The 23,096-nt window shown below is 41.9% G+C and overlaps 1 protein-coding gene across 1 annotated transcript in view; it reads right to left on the minus strand.

Moving 5' to 3' along the window:
• Positions 1-23,096, minus strand: part of thsd7ba (thrombospondin, type I, domain containing 7Ba) — a 171,007-nt gene that overhangs the window by 9,412 nt on the left and 138,499 nt on the right. The window contains 8 exon segments of the mRNA XM_030081611.1: positions 275-448; positions 3,570-3,741; positions 7,687-7,832; positions 12,308-12,425; positions 13,407-13,522; positions 14,834-14,978; positions 19,445-19,601; positions 21,901-22,034. Of these exon segments, the coding sequence (XP_029937471.1) occupies positions 275-448; positions 3,570-3,741; positions 7,687-7,832; positions 12,308-12,425; positions 13,407-13,522; positions 14,834-14,978; positions 19,445-19,601; positions 21,901-22,034 (1,162 nt within the window).

Genomic DNA, 23,096 nt, shown 5'->3' on the forward strand with positions numbered 1-23,096 from the left:
AAAGTGCACACAGTGTTTTCTCTCTGAACATCACCGAGTCTTCTCTGGAAGCCACACACTACCAAAAAAAGCCCACTGCTCTGACTTACTCATTAAAACTACATTTATTTAGATGGTAGCAGATACAAATGTGTTTTGCATGCTTCATTTGGTTTGTCCACAGCAACCCAATGAAGCGAGCATGTCACAAAATTTATTAATTAACAAGTAAATCCACTGTGCTATTTTGGGAGCGTGTGGAGAGGAAAACTCTTCACGTGTAGTTTCCCAGTACCTTTGCATGGCTGGGTCTCAAACACCTGATGCGGGCAGCTGTCCTGGTTCTCCATGACCTGGATGACCACGGCTCGGGAGCGGGCCTGGCGGCCGGTGGTCTCGAAGCTCCTTCCCTCCAGACACGTCAGCTGGCACGAGCTCCAAGACGACCACTCTGTCAAATGACAGTCTCCTGAGGCGGGAGGAGGAAAAAATAACACAAAAAACAAAGATAATTGATGCCGAGAACTTTGTCGATATTACTGTCGGACTGTTCTTCTCAGACACTCGAGGCTCGTTTATATTCAGCCTGCCTGGGCTATTTCAGGGATCATTTTATTGGCTCCCCTGCTAGCTCCTGCAACATTTAAATGAGATCAAAAACTATTTCGACCAACATCTGCATTTGATAATGTACCAAATGAACAAACAAATTACCCAGACAGCCCAGTGGGCATTCAGAAGTAATAGACCAACCAGAGTAATAAATTATACAATGCGGTCTATAATTCTGAAACCGGCTATATATGCAACAGCAAACACCGAAGTGTGCCTCTTATGAAATGCAAAAAAATATTGGCTTTGCGCTGATGTGATCTGCCCGCTGATGAAACGTGATTGTTCTCTTCTGCAGGTCCATGAATGACACTATCACTGCTTGTTTTTCCTGAAGGTCAAACATAAATATCCTCTGTAATCCGTGACAAGGGCGCCTTGCGGTGATAGTTTCACCCACTGGCAGCGCCCCTGATCGGACACCTCCCTTTGATTCTCTGCCCTGACTGGCCATTAGTGTCTATATATGGCCTGATGCAGCTCATTACCTTTCATCTTCATAGGGCTCCACTCAGTTTGCGGTTCCCCCATGCTGTTAGGGCGGTGCAGGCCGCCGTGTGCTGTAAATTCTAAACTCAGAGGGCACCACCCCCACAACAACTATCCCCTTTGCACCAACGCACACACACACACATACACACACACTGCTGTCACATCCTCCTGATTCAGAGCTGAGGCTCATAGCAAAGGCAGGTGGAGTGATGAATCAAGGCATGGATCAGAGTGGAGAGAGAGTCGAGTGCAAAAAACGCTGCAAGATTGCGTCGCTTCATGGCCGACGCTTAAAAGAGCAACCTCTCCCGAAGAGCCGCGCTGCAGGGGCAGCAGAGGGTGTCAACTTTATCTGATAATAATGATAACCATGTTTGTTTTCCTCCTGTAAAGATGACAGGAATGCAGATAATATGCTCTGTGGGCAATCGCCTCACTCTTCAGCTAAGTGCAATAAAAAACAATCTCTTTAAACAAAAGAGTGCGAACGTGATCAAGTGAAGTGGCTCACAGATCAGAACTGGCCGGCAGTTAAAGTGGCATTCATAGCTTAAAAATAAATATATAAATAAATAAAAATTTAAAAGCCATATCGGTCAGCATCTCTGGATGTCAGTCAACGGCAACAGCATGCTGGCTTCTTGTTGCCATGGTGATTTATTTCTTTTTTTTTTTTTCCTCCCAGATGCCAAAATGGACAGTCGGAAGAGGAAGGCTCTTCCTCATTCACTGTAAAAGGAGATTAGAGGAGCAGCAGCGCACACAAATATCCATTTTGCTGGATGTTTTCCATTTTTTCCTCACTGCCAAGGTAGAGGGCAAAAGTTGGGAGAAGTGTATTGTTGTCGCCAACTGTCTATAAGAGGTAGGCGGTGCTCTCCACAGCACAGCCGCACATTTATTTTATTGCACTTCCTCTCCTATTGGAAACAATGAGCATCCAGATTTGCCGTCCACCACATCCTGTCCACAATCACAAAGGTAATTCAGCATCATTGTAAAAAAAAAAAAAAAAAAGGTTAATCTACGGCCTCTCCTGATGCACACAGCAGCTTCACACAGCCAGGTGGCTCACCAAGGGCAAAGCTGGCATGTTGAGATTAAGTTCTTTTTTACCCACACAGACACTGTTTCATGAGCATCTCTAAAAATAAAACCGAGCCAAGACAATTTTGTGCGGTAGATGAAATAAACTGAAATTGTTTAAAATACTGGGATGCTGTTGGACTCTGTATAGCCACGTAATGCCGAGTTTAAAGGAAGACTTCACCCAGAAGCTATCTATTTTGAATCGTATCAGTGTCAGCGTAGCCGGTGAGCCGTCTCACAGGGACACACACAGTTTTCTTCAAATGGATGCCGGTGAGAGAAGCCAACCATACACCTACACTGCCTGGCAGCCGCTCATGAACCTGGCAACTTGAGAAATCAACTTCCGCCCGTCCGACCGGTTAATACGTCTGGAATAGAAGCAACTAAGTTTTATTTAGACCGTTTCATTGCTCCCACGGAAATCTTCCACAGCGGTCTGCAGCATTGTGAAAATACTGACTGGAGTAAAATCTACAGCTAATGAATGAGTACGACTCCTGGCCGATGAACAAGCCTTCTCAGTTCGGTAAACAGTCAGGCATGAGAATGTGCACGTGCATGAGAGCATTTCCCGGATATGGTTTATTTAACAGTTTTTTACCGTGATAACATTGTTTTTGAGACATGCCGAACATACGGATGGAGAGTTAAGACATGAGAAACATAAACTAATGTTTTGACGCCCACGTTGGTGCTGTACATTAAAATGCTCACAGAAACGGCTGCAGTTTATGAAGCCTCGGTTCTCTGTGAGGCCTGCGACCAGAACTGTTCTGCTTGGATATTCAAGACAACTTAGGGTGAGTAAATGAAAAAGTACTCTCTATCTGCAATCAGTAGGAAATGCAAAACCACAGACAGATCTCACTTGTAGCTCCGCTGTGGAAGAGCTGAACACATCAGTATGGGACATGAGTGTCACAATTATTTTTTTTTCTTTTCTTTTCCAAAACAGAGAATGTGCCTGAAAGTGACTTTTGAAAGTCAGAAATCACAGCACTTGACCGAGCATTTGTTGATCAATACCAAGTGCTGCTCAACAACCTATCAACCCCCCACAGACATTTTATCGTCACGCTGTGCAGTGGAGCTGGAAAAACGTTCCTCATTAACCACTTCAGCTATAGCGCAGTGTGATGGATTTCTAGTTATTTATTTATTTAGACAAAGCAAGCCCACACTTTGAGGATGCACTGGCATTATAAGCCCATTTAAATGCATTCATTCCAATCATTTTAGCTCTATTTGAGTCAATTTCCTAAAACCTGATACTTCATTTGAGGCAATTTCCGTGATGCTAAACTGTCACGCTGAGCATTTCTTAATCCAATCTGTCAATTCAACTGAACTGCAAATGCGTAAATATGTTTGTGAGCGGCGCCTGGCCTCTGTACCTGGGCAGGGCACGAAGCAGGGCAGCTCCAGCTCCTGTTGGCTCTGCTGCCACAGTTTGTCTCCACACAGCTCCTCCTGCACCGGCCGAGCCGAGGGAGACTCAGGCCGGTCACCCCAGTGGACCACACACGTCAGATTTCTCCTCCGAAGCCCCTCGCCACAGTCTGCACCCTGCACACACACACACACACACACACACACACACACACACACACACAGAGCTGTTGTAAAATCCCCAAAGGATTGAACCATGGAGCCTTCCTGATCATAATTTAGCCTTACTATAGGAAGGGAAATAATTACAAAGGCATTTACTATTTGACTTGTAGGCACTGCCAGCGAGCATTCTCAATGTTTTGTGAGGAAATGCAAAGAATATACAATATCACAATCAAAACATGAATTCATTTCCCCTATAAATACATAGGGGTGGTTTGAAGGGGTGTTAAAATGCAGTACAGGTTGCTCAGCTGTATGTTTACCGTGATGAATTTTATACTTTCAGTCTAGCCCTCATCTTCAAAGGGGAATAGCCTCCGGGCCTACATGATCCTATATATCATTAAGGTTCATCAACAGAAAAAAAGGCACTTGAATATGACATTCACAATTAATAAGTCTAAAATGCACAACAACAGAGGAAAGAGAGCCTGTGCCTTTGTTAAAGCAGCCGTATAGGGAGATAGGCTCTGGGGATTTACCGAGGGCTGAAAGACATTCAATTAAAAGCCTATTCAGAGGAGACACAGAATAAAGGCAAGGAGATGAGATGAACATCAGAGAGCAGCCTCTGGTGTTGCTTCAGCGAGGCCGGAGTGTGCCGCTGAAACGCTCTTTCATTAGCAGTGACGGCACGTTTCAGCAGTAACCTCCGATAGAGAGATTCCTCATTTGCACCCTTTGGAATTAGAGGTTCTTTTTATATTTTACCATTGAATCTTCTTTTTTTTTTTTTTTTTTTAACTGAGGGAAGTCTCTGAATCTAAACATTAACAACTGACTAAGAAATACTTCAGTGTAGAAAGAGAGTAACGTGAGGATCAAGTAAAGATGATTCTATAATGTTGTAATAATCTCATCATAAAAAAAATCCAGTGGAAAACACATTTACATTTATATGGGTTTTTACAGGTGTTTGTTTTATTGCACTGTGTTATTATGTTAATACTGTGAAGCACTTTGTGATTTTGTGTCTGTGAAAGGTGCTATACAAATGAAGGTGTAGTTGTTGTTGCTATTTAAAAAACAGCACATGGTGACTGACATTACATTTCTGGGGACGTTTTGTTGTTTATTGTTGTATTTTTGTTATTCTGCAGTAACTAGCCAAAAGTGAATCCAGTTATGTCGCTGAGAAATATTCGCAGCACGGCAACAACAGAGTTTATCAGGGAAAAGCAAACGTGTTAACACAGATGCCCTGCTAGGCGTTCAGCAGCTTCATCGTCTAGTTTCATCACCTGACCCAGTGCTTCCCACATGGGGAAATGCGCACCCCTAGTGGTACCTTGGAGTACTGAATGGGGTATATGAGATTTTAAAAAATAAAATAAAATAAAAATTAATTTCAAAAAATAATAGTCATGTATAATTGCAAAAATAATGAGCCTATGATATAATAAGTTCAACAAAAATGTAAGTTTGATAAACCAGATTTTATATTCAGCATTCCCTCCGGGTTTCCTGAAGGTGACAGATGTGTGTGTCTGGGGATTAAATCTGCTGCTGTGGTTGGCGAACGAGGACGTTTGTTCACTCTGACCGGGAAGCCGAGACAAAAATCCAGAAAATGGATTTGTGGTTGAAAGCGATACAGCTGGAAACAAGGAGAAAGATGTGAAAAAGAAGCCAAAAACAGAAACAACAAAATCTCCTCAGTATCAGGCTGTTGTTTCAGACACTGATGGAGCTGGGATGGACCTCTGCAGGCAGGATTCTTTTTTCTACCTTTTTTTTTTTTTTTTTTTTTTTTTTTTTTTTTTGCACTGGTCAGGGATTACTTGGCTGAAAAAAAAAATATTTCAAAGGGGTTATATTACTGAGAAAAGTTAGATAACCACTGATCTAGCCAACATTATGGCATTTCACCAAATACATTCTGAAAAAAGCTGCTCTGGACCAAAGTCCTCTCCGCCTGACTGACGTGGTGACATGATCCAGCAGGTCCCAGCAGGCCGAAAGAGTTTGACAATCTAAAACAGAAACACTAGCTGTCAGGTTTCAATGTCAATGTCAATGTCAAAAAAAAACAAACAAAAAACTAGGGCTTCTTTAGAGCCTCAGTAATTTGCAGCGATGTTAAAAAGAGAAATCCAGCATCAAAGAGGGAGAGCTCACTTCTTTCTCCCGTTAAGCTCCGTTGTATCTGCAGCTGCTCTCTACAGCAGAAATGCAGTGTAAATCACCAATTCATGTTTATAAACAGCATTAATATGTTTTAGGGTAGATTTTTCCTTTAAAAACAGAATATTACTATTAATTTGCAAGTTTCTCTCCCTCTCTTTTCTCCTTTCTTTCTTTTTCCTTGTTTATTTCGGAGTTTAGGCAGCAAGCATCCATTGTATAGGATGAATTCTAAATCCGAGAGGGGAGGTTTTAAGCCCTGTGGGGTTTCTTCTCCTCTCCTGCAAAATCCCGAGCTTGTCTGTTTTTAAATTCTGGCTTTTAACACTGCCTTTGTGCTCAATAAAATAAACTATCCAAAGTAAAGTAACTAAGAGAGGCAGCATATTGGCTGTGATGAAGTGTTTTGATCAGCTGACCAACAAACTTTGTGTATTTGTTCAAGTACTTTGTGCATTTAGACAGCAAACCAATTCCTGCCCCAAGCTGATATTACAATGACCTTACACCAGCTTACATAACAGCTAATCACCCTTCATCTAATCTCATGCATGTAGCTTATTGCTGTTGTCATGTGAAAACCTGCTGTCTACAAAATGTTATGTTTTTGGAAAAAAGCCTTGTTTTTAGCTTGACAGTCATATATTTTTTTCTTTCTTTTTTTATTTTTTGGTTTTGAAAGGGCCCAAAAAGCCTGAGGTTTGTTGAGTTTTCTTCACAGAAATGTTATGTTGACTCATTTATACGTTTGAGCATTTTTTTTATGTTTCAGTCACTCCATAGTGATTGCCTAGACAAAGCACTTTACAATAGTTAACATGATATGCAGTAGCTTAGTCTCAGCCCATCCACACACAGGTTCCCTGCCAAACACAGCGCTTGGTAGGCACCCAAAAGCCCAGATGAAGGCACAGACTGGCTTTAAAAAACATGCTGTTCAGTGTAGTGTCATTCCAAAATGAGAAATCAAACAGTTGAAAACGGTGGCACAGAGTGCATAGCAGAAAATGAAAACACATTATAACAGTTTTAATGGAAAGTAAACAGCTCAGCCACTGGTTAACAGAATGACAACACCAGTGTAACACGCTCCTCTCTGTATGAAATAATAAAATTCAGGTTATGATTCTGTTTTTGCTTCAAAATGTATATGTAACACCACATGTATGGTTACATATAATGTGCAAGCTAAAGTGCAGGCTGCCACCTTTGCTAAGTAGATAATGCCTCCACATTATTAATCTCCTCTAATTTCATCTGGCCCTGTGGTGTACAGAGTACAATGGCTAACCATGCTACAATAAGTCACTTTCACATGCATGCTGCTTGTACTATTGCTGCACTGTTGCTCCTTTTAACTCGTGTTTTTCTCTCTGATAACCCACTGGAAGTCAGAGAGAACAGTCTGGCAAACTGGTTTTATTCGAATGAGCACGCAGGGAGGAGTTATCTCCACTGGCAGCTGTTGGTCTTATGCAGCACAGCTACATGATAGGTATTTGAGGGTGGATTTACTGTACTTATGCCACTTGGGGGACATTTTGATCCAAACTGCCATACATTGCCATGAGTACATAGATTTTTTGCCCGTGTGGCCTCAGTGGGAATATGACCGCTCTCCTTGAAAGTGTTAGTGTCATTGTGAACAGTTCATGGCTCCCATCGTCGTGCTAACGCAGGACAAATGTAGAATAAATCTCTGCCGCTCCATAGCACTTTGCACCGCACCTTCAGGTCACTCATCATTTGCAGCGTCCAAAGCGCAGATCTTACCTCCACGGTGCAAGGGGACCAGTTGCTTAGCAGCCAGGTGTAGCAAGGCCTTATGGGACAGGGCTTGGTCTGGGTGAGGTGGGTTGGACAGGGCCGGCCCTCTTCATGGGCGTCCTGTAGGATCCTGCGGGAACGCACAGTGTGACCTGCAGCAATGAACACCAACACACCACTTAGTGCAACAGATTACAATAGAATATAATTACAATTAGAATGCAACGGTGGTTTTCAAGGTGGGGACTGAGGACCCACGTGGATCAGTGAGGGGCTTCCGGGAGGACCTTGGCAAAATGAAGGATTCACCAGAAATTTCTCTCGAAATCATGATGCAAAAATGTGTGAGTGATTAGTATTTTATCATTACTGTATATTCTAATCTCACGACTTTAAATCCATTTTAATCTGTTTGTTAGTGTTCAAGTACGGCATCAAAACAATTTACTAATTCACACAAACCAAAACATATTTTAATATCAGAATCCCCTGAGGCAAAATCATTTCAAATGGGGGTGCATGTCTCAATGAAAGTCAGCTTGGGGGTCCAGAACGTGATCGAGGTTTAAAACCTCCAGAACAGAGTAGAGTGTAACAGAATCTGAGATGTGCATTTTGACTATTTCACTGACATTTAAAAGTCATTGGATAGACTAATAAATTATAGACTAATATTTCTGGTGCTGATTAGCATTGTCTAATAACATTAAGCTGTGATTTCAACTAGTCTGGCACATCCCTGAATTGAGTAGAAAAGAAATAAATAAACAGAACACATGTGCAAGCTGTGATCTGAGGGCTTAGATTTCATGCTATTCTAACTGTTCATGTTCAAAGCTGAAAACAGTGTTCAACACTGCTGGTACATTCCAATTATATATAAACACACTTTGCCTGTATGTTTGTGAATCACAAAACAAGAAAAATGACTCACTTTGCAGAACAATCATTAACATGCCAGAACACCTTCTAAAAGGATAAGATCTGGGAGGATTCAGCATGGGATAATTAGTTGTGATGGCACACTGTGTTGCCCTACGTGTACAAGTGAGCAAATAAAAGTGCTGTAAAATGAATGCATAAACATGAGGCAGCCTGTAGTAACAGTCGACAAAAAGACGCGGCTAAAAATACTGAAGCAAGCGATCATTTAGTTAAAAGTGAAAGCAGGCTGCCTCCTCTCTTTGTCTGTCTGAATGATGGTGATATAAATGTATTCATTAGGATAAACCCATCTCATTTCCAGGGGGATGCTAACATACAATATAATGATTAAAAAAAATGAAACAAAGACAAAAAGGTAGGGAAGACAAAAAGAAAATGGGAATCAACAATTGAACAGACACGCTAACTAAGACAATCAACACACAAACAAGAAATATGAGTATAGCCTATCGGTGAACACAACCATTAGATGGGCCACAAACAAATGTCAGTTAAAATATGCTAAAGAATATAAAATATACAGTGTATTGTATATTTTATGTTGCTATAGTAACATCTGAAACACGTACAATGTATCTCATAATAACAAGGAAAAACATATTTAAACAAGTGAGATGATGTCAAGGATCAAATGTTTGAAGGTAAGTCAGCCTTGAACATAAACGCTATTTTTCCAGTTGCTTTTCTGACTGTGGGAATGGAAAAGAGGTATCGTGTAGAATGCCTCAACTGACATATTGAGGAATATGGCACCAAACACTTATGTAGGATATGCAGATAGTTGAAATGTCCACATTTAAAGAACTGCAGTCAATGAATGTGTCTTTTTATATTGAGTGGAGGCCATTTATGTGAGTTATACAGTATACAGTGATGAATACTAAAAAAAACATCCAAGAGCAAATCTGCAGAGATTATTCTATGCTGTAACGAGGGGCAGGAGGTTAGTTTTGGATGCATGTTGATAAAAAAACAACATCAGGATAGTCAAGAAATAGAAATATAGGTTATAAAGCAAGTTTCTTTCAGACAGTGTATTATTTCTTATTCGAAATAATACCCTGGTTCCACAATTAATTTTGCAAAAACTGTGATCAATTTAGACTAAACTTACTTGGGTTTATGGTTTTAGACTAAACCCATAAACCCAAGTAACTCAACTGTGTGCAGATAAATATACATAACATAATGACGTGTTATTATTAGTTTATTAGATTTTGTTTTAAGGCTATGTCTTGTACCATATTGACCATAATGAAACATTTTGTTTTATTAGGCAGTATTTTATTAGATAAGAGACTTTGTGATGCTTTGAAATCTGATTGAAAGGCAACTTGGATTTGCAGTAAATGAGGTTTCGAAGTATAAATGAGAGTATCATCTGCATATAGCTGAGGAGAAGAATTAGAACTGATTAAAGGAAGATCATTAATAAAAACAGAGAGAAGAAGAGGACAGGTGTGGCAGGTGAGTAGTTGGAGTTTGCCATCAACAGTGACACTCGGTGAGGACGGAGAGCATTTTAGATTAAGTTCACAGAGTCTCTGCTGAACTGGCATCTCTCCATTGAGCTCAGCGCTGAAATCAGGATATAAGCGATGTGAGTACCTTTAAATGCCAGCACCTTCTTCTCTCTGGCAAGACGGAGGATTCTCACCTTGTCTTGAAAATTGAGAAGTTTAATGGGCCCTGATAGGACGGGATTGGCCTTGGACCAGCTCTATCGTTGTGTAGGAATGTGGGAGTACGGTGAGCTTTCTCAATAGCCAGAGGAACGGGGAAGTGAAGCTGTGGGATTAACTGGGACATGAGGCAAAGCATATCGCGGCCCTCGGAGGATTCAGGAATCTTGACAAAGCAAAGACTAGAAGGTCTGCTACAGTTCTCCAGATCGTGAATCCTGTCCATCAGGTAGACATTATCCTTAGTTAGCTCACTGGTCTGAGTCAGGAGGTCCTGGAGATTGTCTTCATTTGCCCCAATCCATTGCTCAAGGGAAAAGACCTTTTACTCCAAGAGTATCCAAGACAAATGAAGTTTTTTTGTGCAGTTCTGTTTGGATAGGATCCAACTTTGAATGAAGATAAGCGAGCTGCCTTCATCTGCTGTATGGCACTCCATAAAGCTTGTAGGATTTGATTTTGTTGATCCAATGCCAGTGTTTAGCCAATCAGTGTTATGCAGTCATTATTCCAAGTAAACAGAAATTAAATAGAATAAAATAGACTTGTTAAAGACCATGGAGGTCATGTGTATATAAGTCACACTATTAGGATGATTTGTCAAGCTACCAGTTGTCAAGCTGTTTTGCGCAGACATCTGCTGGAACATACAACGGTCGCACGCTAAATATCTTTTCATGAAAAACAGAAATTAGCACAACAACCCAATACATCTCTCTGTCACTGTGCCACTTTTTGCCCACATCCAACCGATTCCTACTCAAGTGCCGCGTTCAATTGTGCCATTAATAATGTAAGCTCGGAAAAATGAGGGAAAAGGCAACAGTAAAAATTGAGTGGATGCACAGTGGGTTTGCAATTTTGCAGCATAGCTCAGAGCCCATGAGGCACCGTGGAGACATGTCGTCCATCAGTCAGCCAGCCAGGCAGCATACAAGTTATGTACACATATTGCCAGGGGAGATGCCTGGCTCTGGGCAGTCACAGACAGACACAGCAAAAGGACATGGGGCGCTGCCATCTCAAAAATCAAACCCAAAGCATTAACGCCCCCATGGCATCCTGACAAAACAACATCTTAGCGCCGTCTGACACAGATATGACAGAAATCCCTCAACAAGGCTGACAGATGTGTTTCAGAATGTGTGAGTATGAACTGCGAGAGAGAGAGAGAGTGGCAGAGAGAGAGAGACAGGGAGACGCGACAGAGAGTGTATTAAATGAGACAGGGAGAGAGAGAGAGAGAGAGAGAGAGAGAGAGAGAGAGAGAGAGAGAGAGAGGGAAGGGCTGGAGTCTGGATCCCTGGCAAACAGCTTGTATATGGACAAGCCTCTTGCAGTGAGTGGCACGCTGCACAGTGGAGATAGGCAGCCAACGACAAATTAAAATTAATGAACTTGAGAAGATCCTGTTGAGTCTCTCTAATTAACAGCATAACAAGCCCATCTCTCTGGGCGACTGCTTTTGGGAGACCTAAGAAACAATGTATGCATCCAGGTTAAACCATTAACTATTGTATATTGCATGAGGTTATAACACTGCTTCCTCAAAGTGTGGCCAAGTGTGCCACAGGTGTCAGATTACTAATTGCATTTTTGAAGCCATGCGATGGCGGGGTAAATATTTTATGTAGGAACACTGAATCATTTATGATATCTACACAGGTGAGGTTTACGAGCTACTCTTAAAATATAACCTCATAAAGCAAAGCTGCCCTTCATAATTAAAAACCCCCGGCTCCATACAGTATTATTATGAAGTGAGAAAATTACTCTATACATTATTAAAGAAAACACAATGCACTGTTTCCCTGTATAGTAAGGCACTGAATTACACACACTCATAAATATTTTAATGGATTTAAATGTATTCATGCACAGTTCAACATATTTATGCATGCCCAACGAGCCGGAATAATGAGGGGCTGTGTGTGTGTGGTCGGTCGAGCGTCTGTTCAACAGGTGGGTGCTCCTATTGGCTGGAGGCATGTCTGCATTACCTTGGCTGCCACAGGTGTGCGAGCACTCAGCCCAAGGTGACCAATCAGAGAGCAGGCAGCTGACGGGACAGTCGACCACGCAGCTTCCGGACAGCCTCAACTTGTTGATCAGGCCGAACTGCGGGAAACAAGAGCAGGACCGTGGTGAGGGTTGGCCAATTAGTTTCAATAAGAAACAGGGAGAACCCACATTTCCATATTTTATCTCAGAGGGAAGTCAACCTAAGTTCACACAAAGCAGGGATTCGTTTGACGATGCACTTCTCATGAGAGCAGGGAGGCGGCGATTAAACAGTGTTGTTGTTAACCGAGCTGCAAGGCAACAAGTCTGTGGTTGCATGATCTCTGCGTGCAGCCTTGCTCTCACATGAGTCGAACAAAGCTGATCAGGAGAGCCGCTCACACCGTTTGTGTGGAGGCTGCATTAGCTAACAGACAGGCGACAACATCCACGCTTTATGCCCCCTAAAGGCATCTTAAATGGTATGACAGGATGGTAGCATTCTGGACACGTAAAAAATAATTAAGTGAATGCAGTTCAAGTGTAATTGAATTAAACGTGATTAAATTCACACCGTAATATTAATAAAAGTGTTGAGTAAAAAAACAGCGGTGAAAATAAAAGAAATCATTCATCATTCATAGAGTCTATAATCATACAAACGGCACAGCAGTAGCTCCATAATCCTGTAAAAATGCCACAGTAACTGTTAAAAGAAATCTGTGAAACTGTGACTTTTTGTGGGACTATAATTGCACCATCAAGTCTTCAATTGCTGCATCCCTACATGAGAGGACAGGCAGGCATGGGTCGAATTGTAAAGATAGAAGGTTTTTACTGGATCACAGGAAGCACAAAATGACCGGAGTACACCGGCTTTCAGGAGTCACTCTCCAACCTGTGGTCCCCTCACCGCTTGGATTGAGCTCAAGGAACCTGGTCAATGATGGAGGTTGACAGAAGTCACAGATTACTTAACGCTGCTTTAAGTTTCTTGCGTCCTACTGAAACAGTCCACAGCCACCCCCTCTCCTCTGTCTCTTGTTGCTGGATGATGTCCTCAGCTCTTAACTGGATAGACACAGGTGCAGAGATTACCTGCTCGCACATCTTCAGCTCCACAACCTTGCCGTCGCTGCGAGCACAGTCCAGGAGGCGTGACCGTGAGCCCTGACCACAAATGGCGTTTTCACTCAGCTGGCATGTGCTCCACTCTGCAATACATTCAGACACACACACACACACACACACACACACACACACAACAATATTATCATACCGCCGTACCAGTGCAGACCTGCTGACATGCATTCCCTTCCTCTCATAACTGTGTGTGTGCTCTTGCATGCAATTCTTCTGTTACGTCCTCATGGCCTGAGACCGAGTCGCACATCCTGCTTATGACTTGCATGCATTTACCACTATCTCATCTAATTTGTATGTCAAAACGTGTCTGTAGCTTTGCCGTCTGTGTCCGTGGCTCCTCTGTCGGCTGCAGAGGCTGCCGTGGCTTACAAGTATCCTCCAAAAGTAAAACTGCATGTCGGGCAGCACAAGATCACAAGTGTCTGTTGTCTCTCACTGTGTTTTGATCAGTTTGGAGCCAGCAGAGGAGGGACAAGCTCAAGAGGTTTGCAAATAACTTCATTTACAGGAAAAGTTATCTTCAAATTATAAAAATGGCTGGAATTCACTAAATTAATGGCAAGAAATATCTCAAGACATTGATTTGGACCCCGAATGTGTCTGACAACGGATCATCTTGGACCATCATTTCAGATGACGTATAAGTAACTGCTTCTACTTTTATCTGGACTTTGAACATATAGAACTAAAAAAATGTGTTTTTAGTACCTATATAAAATATTTTCAATCTTTTGCTCTTTATATTAATAAAAACTTGACAGCAGGACCGTTATCAGCTCATTCTAAATACTAGAAATACCATGTACTGTAAAATTACACACTATATAGTACTATAAATACTTTCACTGCCATAACAGCACCATGGGTAACACACTAAGTATTACCTTTTTTTTTTTTTTTTTTGAAACGTGCTAATCAACTTGCCTCCAGACTGTTCATGAATCTCGTACAGCTGGGCATAATATCAATATTATACAGAAATTATGATATCAGACCAGATGTCATCTGGGATTTTGGATGTTGTAATATTGTGATGTGGTATAAGTGTTGTCTTCTCCTGATTTTAAAGGCTGCATTACAGTAAGAGGATGCTATTTTAGGAACGTATTAGACTGCTGTAGCTGATCTGTTATTTGCCTCTGCAAGACAAGACAAACAAGATTTTAACACAAGACGAGGCTCAGTGACTAAAGATGGAAATTTATTAAGTATAAATTAGCCTTAACACTCAATTTTCCCAGCTTTCCATGGGGAAATTTTACTTTTGTTTGTCCTCTTTTGATTCAAGCATTATTTGTTCAGGAAAAGTTGCCTAAACACACTTGACTGCTTGCTTTACATCTCTGTAGTGTGACACACGGCGGCTCAGGTGCACCCACCTGAGACTCGGTGCTGGTAGGTGAAGCAGGTGCTGTTGAGGACGCAGGGCTCAGACTGGACCAGCTCTGGACAGGCCAGGTCCTCGGAGGCTGGCAGGCGGAGGACGTGTCTGGTCCTGTTCCTCGTCGTGCTCAGGTCACATGGCTGCACAACAACAGCAGCAACAATAAATAAATATCAGCGTCACCACAGAGCAGCTCAGGTCAATGAGGGCCACATGCTTTCATATTGTGCGATTTAAATTAAAGTAATATCAAACCTCATCATGCTGTGCAACATTTGAGGAAGCTAATTTTCTACAAATTATGTACTCACTGAGCAGAGTCTAGCTAATAAAATGGGGTCAATTTGTGACAATTTAACTTTAACTATGGATCTTTACAGTTTTCCCTTCCCCATAAATCCTCCTCTTGTATTCAGAAAGATACTTCATGGCTGTGGATGCACTGTGGGATCTGGCACAATCTGTATTCACCCGTTTTCTTCCTGAGCTGAAAGCTGAGACAATCATTTATGTGTTGAGTGAGTTTCATGACCCTTGGGCCTTTGAAGCCTTTTAAAGCCACATTGTATGTCGGGGCTCGTTAGTGTTAAGTGTTCATTTCTTCATTCTTGAGAAAAGCTTTTGCAATTTTTCCCCTCTTTGATTCAATTTACTACCAATACTAATCATAATCAAAGATGAAAATGATTTTAATAAGAGCCTCTATCAGACTAAAACCGCCAAGGGTGTATTAAAAATATTTTTAAAAAACTGTAGTCAGTAGCTACGTGGGCTCGGGGCGGCTGCAGTACCACATGAAGTCCAATTCTTTACGAGGTGCTTGGCAGCAGCACGTCTATAAGAGCTGGGCTGTTTGTGTTTCTTGGTTCGATCTGTGTCCACACTTTTTTTCCACGCACACTGCCGAGAGGTATTACAGTACACACTGTTTAGGAGAGCGGAGGAGGTTAAGGAAGCACAGTGTGCTCTCATACACCAGGTATTACGGTACAAGTCAAGCAAGCATAAAGCAGCTGGAGGCTGGTGAGCTGTAAATCCACACACTGGGAAGCATAGCTTGGTGATTTTCTGATGGTAATAGCTAAGTCAATACATGGATTAAATATTTAGCTGCAGCCACACTGTGCTGCCACAGCCTTCTGGTGCAAGCAGGTGCAGTTTTTAAAGACTGTGTAGTTTCACTAACTCCTGTAATGTGTACCACACCCCCCACCACCAACTCATTCCCCCACTTTAACACCTTAAAAACGCTAGCACACTTGTGTGAATGCAATTAAACTTTATTCAATACATATAAAGTCTTCCTTCAGTGTGATGCCGTAAATATTGCATTTTCAGCTTGAATCAATATGACCAACCCAGTGAAATGAGAAAACTGGGAAAGTATGAATTTTCTACGATACCGCTGGCATTTACAAGGTGCAGTTGAAGGCAGATGAAAACCTGTGTGATAATAACTGAGAGCAATTACAAGAACTGTTAGAGTACAGCTTCTTACCAAATATCTGCCAGGGGACTGAGCAGTGGCACAATGAGAGAGCCCTGCACAAATCCCTTAAGTCATACTACAGGGTAATGGAAAATCTGAATCGGTGAACAAAGGAGCAAAAGGATCTGCGACAGGGATGTGGAGGAAGTGTGGGCCAGCCGGGTCTCCGAGGGAGGAGGCAGGAGCCATACTGATAAGGCTCTTTGCATCTGTCCCTCTGGTGCTGATGCTGGATAATCTGCACCTCCATCACCGTCTCCTTCTAATGAGATGAGTGGCCTTTGAATGAGGCTCATGGATCAAATGGAGTGATTGTCACGCTAACATTCACACGCTTTAACTGTCACACAGCCGCACACGTATCCAGCTGCATACAGAAATGCCTAGAAAACACACACACACACACACACACAAGTGAATACGCAACCAAACACTACATATTTATATTGTGCACACGTGTCAAGTAATCCCTCTCTCTCTCTCACGCTCATTCATTCTCGCTCTCTTTCTCTCTCTTTCACACACACACACACACACACACACACACATACACACAGTAGTTTCCCCTATTGAGATTCTCTGCCAGGGTTGTTCATTATCTATAACTGGAACTAATTATGCAATCCTTATCTGTGAAAAGATAATAGTTTGTTTGTATGCAGGCTGGCAGGGAAACTGCCAAATGCTAGAAATAGCACCAAAACAGGTTGTAACTGACTGTGCAAAATGGAGAACATGGAGAGTGAGCAACAATACAATAACAAATCTGAACAAGCAGGAGAAATTATAATTGAATAATAATCCAGTGTTTATTTCGGATACACACCTACCAGCGGCGAACAGAAGGACACTGCGAGCAGACTGGAGGTTAAGGCCGCTGTGGGCGGGCTTTATAAGGTGACATGTTGTTTGGATTCAGCAGACTAATCCCTGTGTTTGCCAAAACATGAATGACTAAGACAATAAGTCAAAATCTTGGCAATATTGATCACGTCGTTGCTCTTTTTCCTTTCCAAGTCAATGTTGTGGCGTCTGACCAGCTAGGCTCAACTTTAAACAGGATGGCTTCGCTCTGAGCTGTCAATCATCTGCGTGCTGATTGCCGCCGCCTGGGTGAGACGGGGAGGGATGTGAGACGGGTGCTACGTGCCTCCGTCGCGGCTTTAAGTCATCCAAACATTTCTTCGACGTACTCTGGAATAAATACATATTTTTTGGTTGCACTGGACCTCAATGAGCCAAGTCAAAGAAGAGCAGGGTTAACACAGACACTAAGTTACCCGTTTGATCCGCAGCAGATAATAACATAAATACTGAACTTTTGGACCCACAGTGCAATCATTTGCCTACAAAATATTTGGATTGTGCAGTTCAAGCTGTTCTGAGTAACTTAACAGGAATTTTTTACCCTTTTTGGATCTTGAAAGAACTCCTGCTCCTGACCACCTAAGCTGTTTTGCAGAAGCCTGATGAACGAGGACGCTGCACCAACTCATGTGGACCAGCTTCATCAATCAGTTGGCATGAGTGTGAGTAAATAATGACTGCATTCTCATTTTGGGCTGAACTACTCCTTTAAAGATATGTTGGAAGCTTTAGTCTGTATTGTGGCTGCCCTGTCATGTCTTGATAAGACAACATATTCACAAGAATATAAAAAACCACCACCAAACAGGATGAAGACATAAAGGTACATCAGCGAAATCTTTTCTTAATTGCATTAATGTGTTTTAAAGCACATTTTCCCTTCATTTAACCAATAAAATTATGTCCAGAGCAGCTCTGCCTCTAAGAAATGTGCCAACAAGAAACCAATCAGCCATAAAAAGTTTATACTGCCGTTAGGATTTGATTGGTCCTGAAGTTAAGCGTTGGACAGCAGCAGTGTTTCAGCCTCAGCCACCAAATGCTCAGAGTCGCCGCGTCTCCGTGTTCAGGAGTGACGCCAAGGCTTCTAGACTGGAAAGACTGACTGAGAGAGAGAGTCTGTGGAGATATCGTTACACTAATTAGTCGATCTCTCTCTCCGCTCCCCCCCACCACCACCACCGTGCAGCTCCACCCTCCCTGACACCGACAGTCAAGCCCAGTGACCTGACATGTTAGACGGGAAGCAGCTCGGCAGCAGGACCGGGAGCCTGCAGCGAGAAACAGGACAGATGCTCCACATTTGTAGCCGGTGCGCTAAGCTTCAGTGGAGAATGGAAGGGCATTAAGAAAAGTGAATTAACTATGCAACAGATAATAGTGTTACGGTAAATGTGATTTCAAACCACGCAGGATTACAGAGCAGCCTGGTCCTTGTACATACAAGAGCTCACTTTCATATGAGTTTGTAATTATTAGTGTAGCTCTTCACTGGTATGTCATTAGAGAGCTGAGGAGGTGTATCTTTTTTTTTTTTTTTTTTTTTTTTTTTAAAACCTTTATATATCCAGAAAGCCTGACGGAGCTCTAACTGCTTCATGTTGTGCCGTTCAAACAGAATCTGCATATTTTGTTTGTTTTTTGTAAACCTGGTTGAGACCCGCTCACAGTCACTTCAACATTCATACAGGCCCACAACTGAAGACATTCACTGGGGAGTTTGGGGGTGTAGTGCCTTGCTCAAAGACACAGTGGCAGTAATGGCTTTATTCTTTCACTTTTCCAGCCCTCTTTTCCGAGGCTGATTTGTGGATGCAGACCGGTTATAAAACTGCCTCTCTAACCTTTCTCACCCAAATCTCATGATTTTTTTCTCCTCCACCTCTTTCCACATCAACATTTTTTTTTTTCAAAAATTCAATTATTTGTTGTGAATTACACTGTATTCAGACTGAATAACCACCTCAGGTGGACACTGACTCTGATTTCTCTTAGAGTGATGCTGTGGATGTCTCCTGTGTGCTCCACAGGGAAGGACAGAACACAGATGAGACATAAATGTATTTTACCTGGGAAGTGGATGGATTTATTTACAGATGTGTGTGAAAAGGTCACTGTGAAAAGGTCATGAACTAACCCAGAACCAGCCTATTGGATTATAGTTGTTGTTTTTTTTTTTTTAATTAGCAAAAGCAGTCAATCAACCGACCTGTCAATCAATAAACCAATCCCTCAGTTAATGCCTCTTACCTGCGGGCAGGTGCTCCAGGGTCCCCAGGGAGCTGTGACACAGTGCTCAGGGCAGGGCAGGAAGCACACCTGGGCTCTGGGTGGCATTTCCTCCTGCTCACACAGGCTGTCGTCCACACTGCTGGCCCCGCCCCCCGCCGCTCCCCTCCTCATACACCTGGTGGCGGAGAGAGCAGCAGTTGGAGAGCTAGTCTGTGAGGCTCCGCTAACTGGCTCCTTATTTTTGTTTTCCAAGCCCAGCACGAAGTCTGCTCTGTCTCACAGTCGACTGTGCTCTTCCTCAGGTGAGACTTCGCACAGCAGTGTTTATTTTAACAGGCTGTCCAACTGGGCTGGCTCTCTAAATATTTAGCCACATAGAGCTGAAAAACTCGGTTACAGGAAAGAAATTCCTATTTATTTTTCACACAGGAACTCTGATTATTGGCCATAATGTTTAACAGTGTAAGGTGGACTTAACGATGAGCTGTCGGACGGTGAAACAACTATAACTGTCCCAGTGTAGGCCACCAGGCCATCATCTGATTTGAGCTTCATTGGTAAGAAATAATCTCTTCTTCCCGAAAGTCTTGTTAAATATTGCAGTATCCACAAGATGTACGGACCTCCCAATAATTGGGATTGTTACCTACCTGTTGCTGTTACCTCGGACATGTAACCTGCTCTAAAACTGTGCATTACTGGTCGTCAGACTGGAGCGATGCAATGATAGTCAGTCAGCAAACTGTATCTATGTCTGCAGCCACTCTGTCAGTTTTACAGTCAGAAGTGATGTGTTATTTTCTGCAGGAGGAAATTAGTCTTAGCAGGGACAAAAGTCAGTATTATTATATGTTAAAATTATTCTATTTTTATCACTCTTGAAACTGAGAGGAAATGGAAAGCAATGCTGTTGTATTCTGGCATGAATATACACCGTCTTGAACAGCTGCCTTGTTTTTGATTTTAATGTATTGTTTTCCTGAATTAGGCCGGTATCGGGAATTTCCCAGTTTGGGATCAATAAAGTAAATCTATCTATCTATCTATCTATCTATCTATCTATCTATCTATCTATCTATATATCTATCTATCTATCTATCTATCTATCTGTCTATCTATCTGTCTATCTGTCTATCTATATCTATCTATCTATCTATCTATCTATCTATCTATCTATCTATCTATCTATCTGTCTATCTATCTATCTATATCTATCTATCTATCTATCTATCTATCTATCTATCTATCTGTCTATCTATCTATCTATCTATCTGTCTATCTATCTATCTGTCTGTCTGTCTGTCTATCTATCTATCTATCTGTCTATCTATCTATCTGTCTATCTATCTGTCTATCTATCTATCTATCTATCTATCTATCTATCTATCTATCTATCTATCTGTCTGTCTATCTATCTATCTATCTATCTATCTATCTATCTATTTGTCTATCTATCTATCTATCTATCTATCTATCTATCTATCTATCTATCTATCTTTCTATCTATCTGTCTATCTGTCTGTCTATCTATATCTATCTATCTATCTATCTATCTACCTATCTATCTGTCTATCTATATCTATCTATCTATCTATCTATCTATCTATCTATCTATCTATCTATCTATGTATCTGTCTATCTATCTATCTATTGCACAAAACAGGATTAGATGGTTAGCCAGATAAGATTGAAAAAGATGTGGCAAAGATTACACCCCTCTCTGATGATACTGATTTGAATCTGCAAAATAAAACTCGGATGTTAGGTTTAGGAATATGATTCAGTCATCCCTGCTGATCACTGCTGACATTAAACAAAATATGAGAAGATATTCTCTAAAAGTTATTAACTTTCTGCTTCTGCTCCTGCCCTGTTGTTATAAGCTTGTGATTCAACTGGAAGCTGGATGGTTCATTTCAAATTAGGATTTTGTAAATGTGTGAGAGAAAATGAATGAAAAGTCACCTATGGAACCAGTGGCCTTTGGCTGAAGGGAAATGAAAAGGGTGCAGTGCATTTCAGCCCTATTTCTGTGGCTGGTAGGTGTGACTGGGGCAGGAATTACATCTCTGTAGTTGTGAGCTGAAGTGAAAGAAAGCTTCAGCGTTGTCAATCAATTTAGCTTGTTTTGGCACAATAGCACAGTTGCACAGTTCGTCATCAAACCTTTCAGACAGAACATAATTCAAAACAACACCTACACATACCACCTGCGATGAAAAAAAAAAGGTGTAGTTTTCACTGCTTCGTTCTCTGACTAATTTCACTCCTTGTAAATAGGCACTGCGAAAATTGTGACAACAACAACAGCTCATTAGGAAGTAGTAGTTTGTTTTCACTGTTTGTTTTCTCCTGGCATTGCTAGTGTCAGGGCCAGTGCTAGTGCCAGCTGCAGGACCAGTGCCAGTCCGCCGCTCCCAGTATCTGTTGCGGTGCCAGGCGGCCAGGCGGCCGTGCCCGCCGCCCACACTGACCTGATCTTGCGGCTCTGGACTCCCTCCCCGCAGGCTGGCAGCTCGTCCACAGTGTTGATGGTACAAATGGACCAGGGCTCGGTCCTCCACTCGTACTGGCTGCATTCACTGTGGCATGGCATGGCCTCATACACCTGCACACACACACACACACACACACACACACACACACACACAGGGGTTCCAGAGAGAGAGAGAGAGAGAGAGAGAGAGAGAGAGAGAGAGAGCTGTGTAAGTGTGAGTATGTGGGCATGTATACAAATACTACTATTACTACTACTACTACTACTACTAATAATAATAATAATAATAATAACACACATACATAAACACATGTGCACACAAGCAAGCTATACAGAATAGTTGGTTTATACAATGAATATGTAAAATAACAGGGGCACTTATGAGATGAATCAATGTAATCCAGGTATGATTATTTCCTCACTGGTTTACTTATTAAATCTATACACTGCAAAAACAAATATTGATCTTAACAAGTCATTTCCACTCATACTCAGTGTTAAAATCTTGTTTTTCAAACACCAAGTGCACAAATCTGCCAGTGGGATGAGATGTTCCCATTTGTTTCCAATGCTAGTCAGCAGTCATTTTCATCATCATCATCATCATTTTCCTCACACTAGTGGGATGATCTGACTTATTTGGCCTTATCTCAACATATTTATATTTGCTCCCAGAAAGAAATCTGCAAACAAATGAAACTGCATTGGAAACAAGTGGGATTATCTCAAACAGCTGGTAGTTTTTTTAAAAAAAAAAACAAGTTTTATTTTTTTAACACTACAGTATGAGACTAAATAAAATGACAACTGAGATGTGGATTGTGCAAGAAAAGGGGGCTGCAGCTCAACATCAGGACCGATGTCCCTGATATTTTGTACATTCAGAGACGCTCCAAAGCACAGGCTTGGCTGTGAGGAACAGAGATGCAGAGGAATATGCACCCTTTGGCCTAGAGCTACCATGCCATTGGTCCGACGGACCATTATTCGGAAACCCCAATAGTCTGAAAAACGTCCCAGTGGACCAAAAACCCATTAGTGCTTCGGCCCGTTATTCTGAAACCAAACGCCCAGTGCCCTGAAAACACACACTCTGGAGCTGTTGGAGTTCAGTGACTGCTGGTGTGATGCCGAGTTGTGCATCCCTGCCAAGAAATGCATCCAGGCTAACCT

Source organism: Myripristis murdjan, chromosome 21 (genome assembly GCF_902150065.1).
Source record: "Myripristis murdjan chromosome 21, fMyrMur1.1, whole genome shotgun sequence".
In the NCBI taxonomy this organism is placed as follows: Eukaryota; Metazoa; Chordata; class Actinopteri; order Holocentriformes; family Holocentridae; genus Myripristis; species Myripristis murdjan.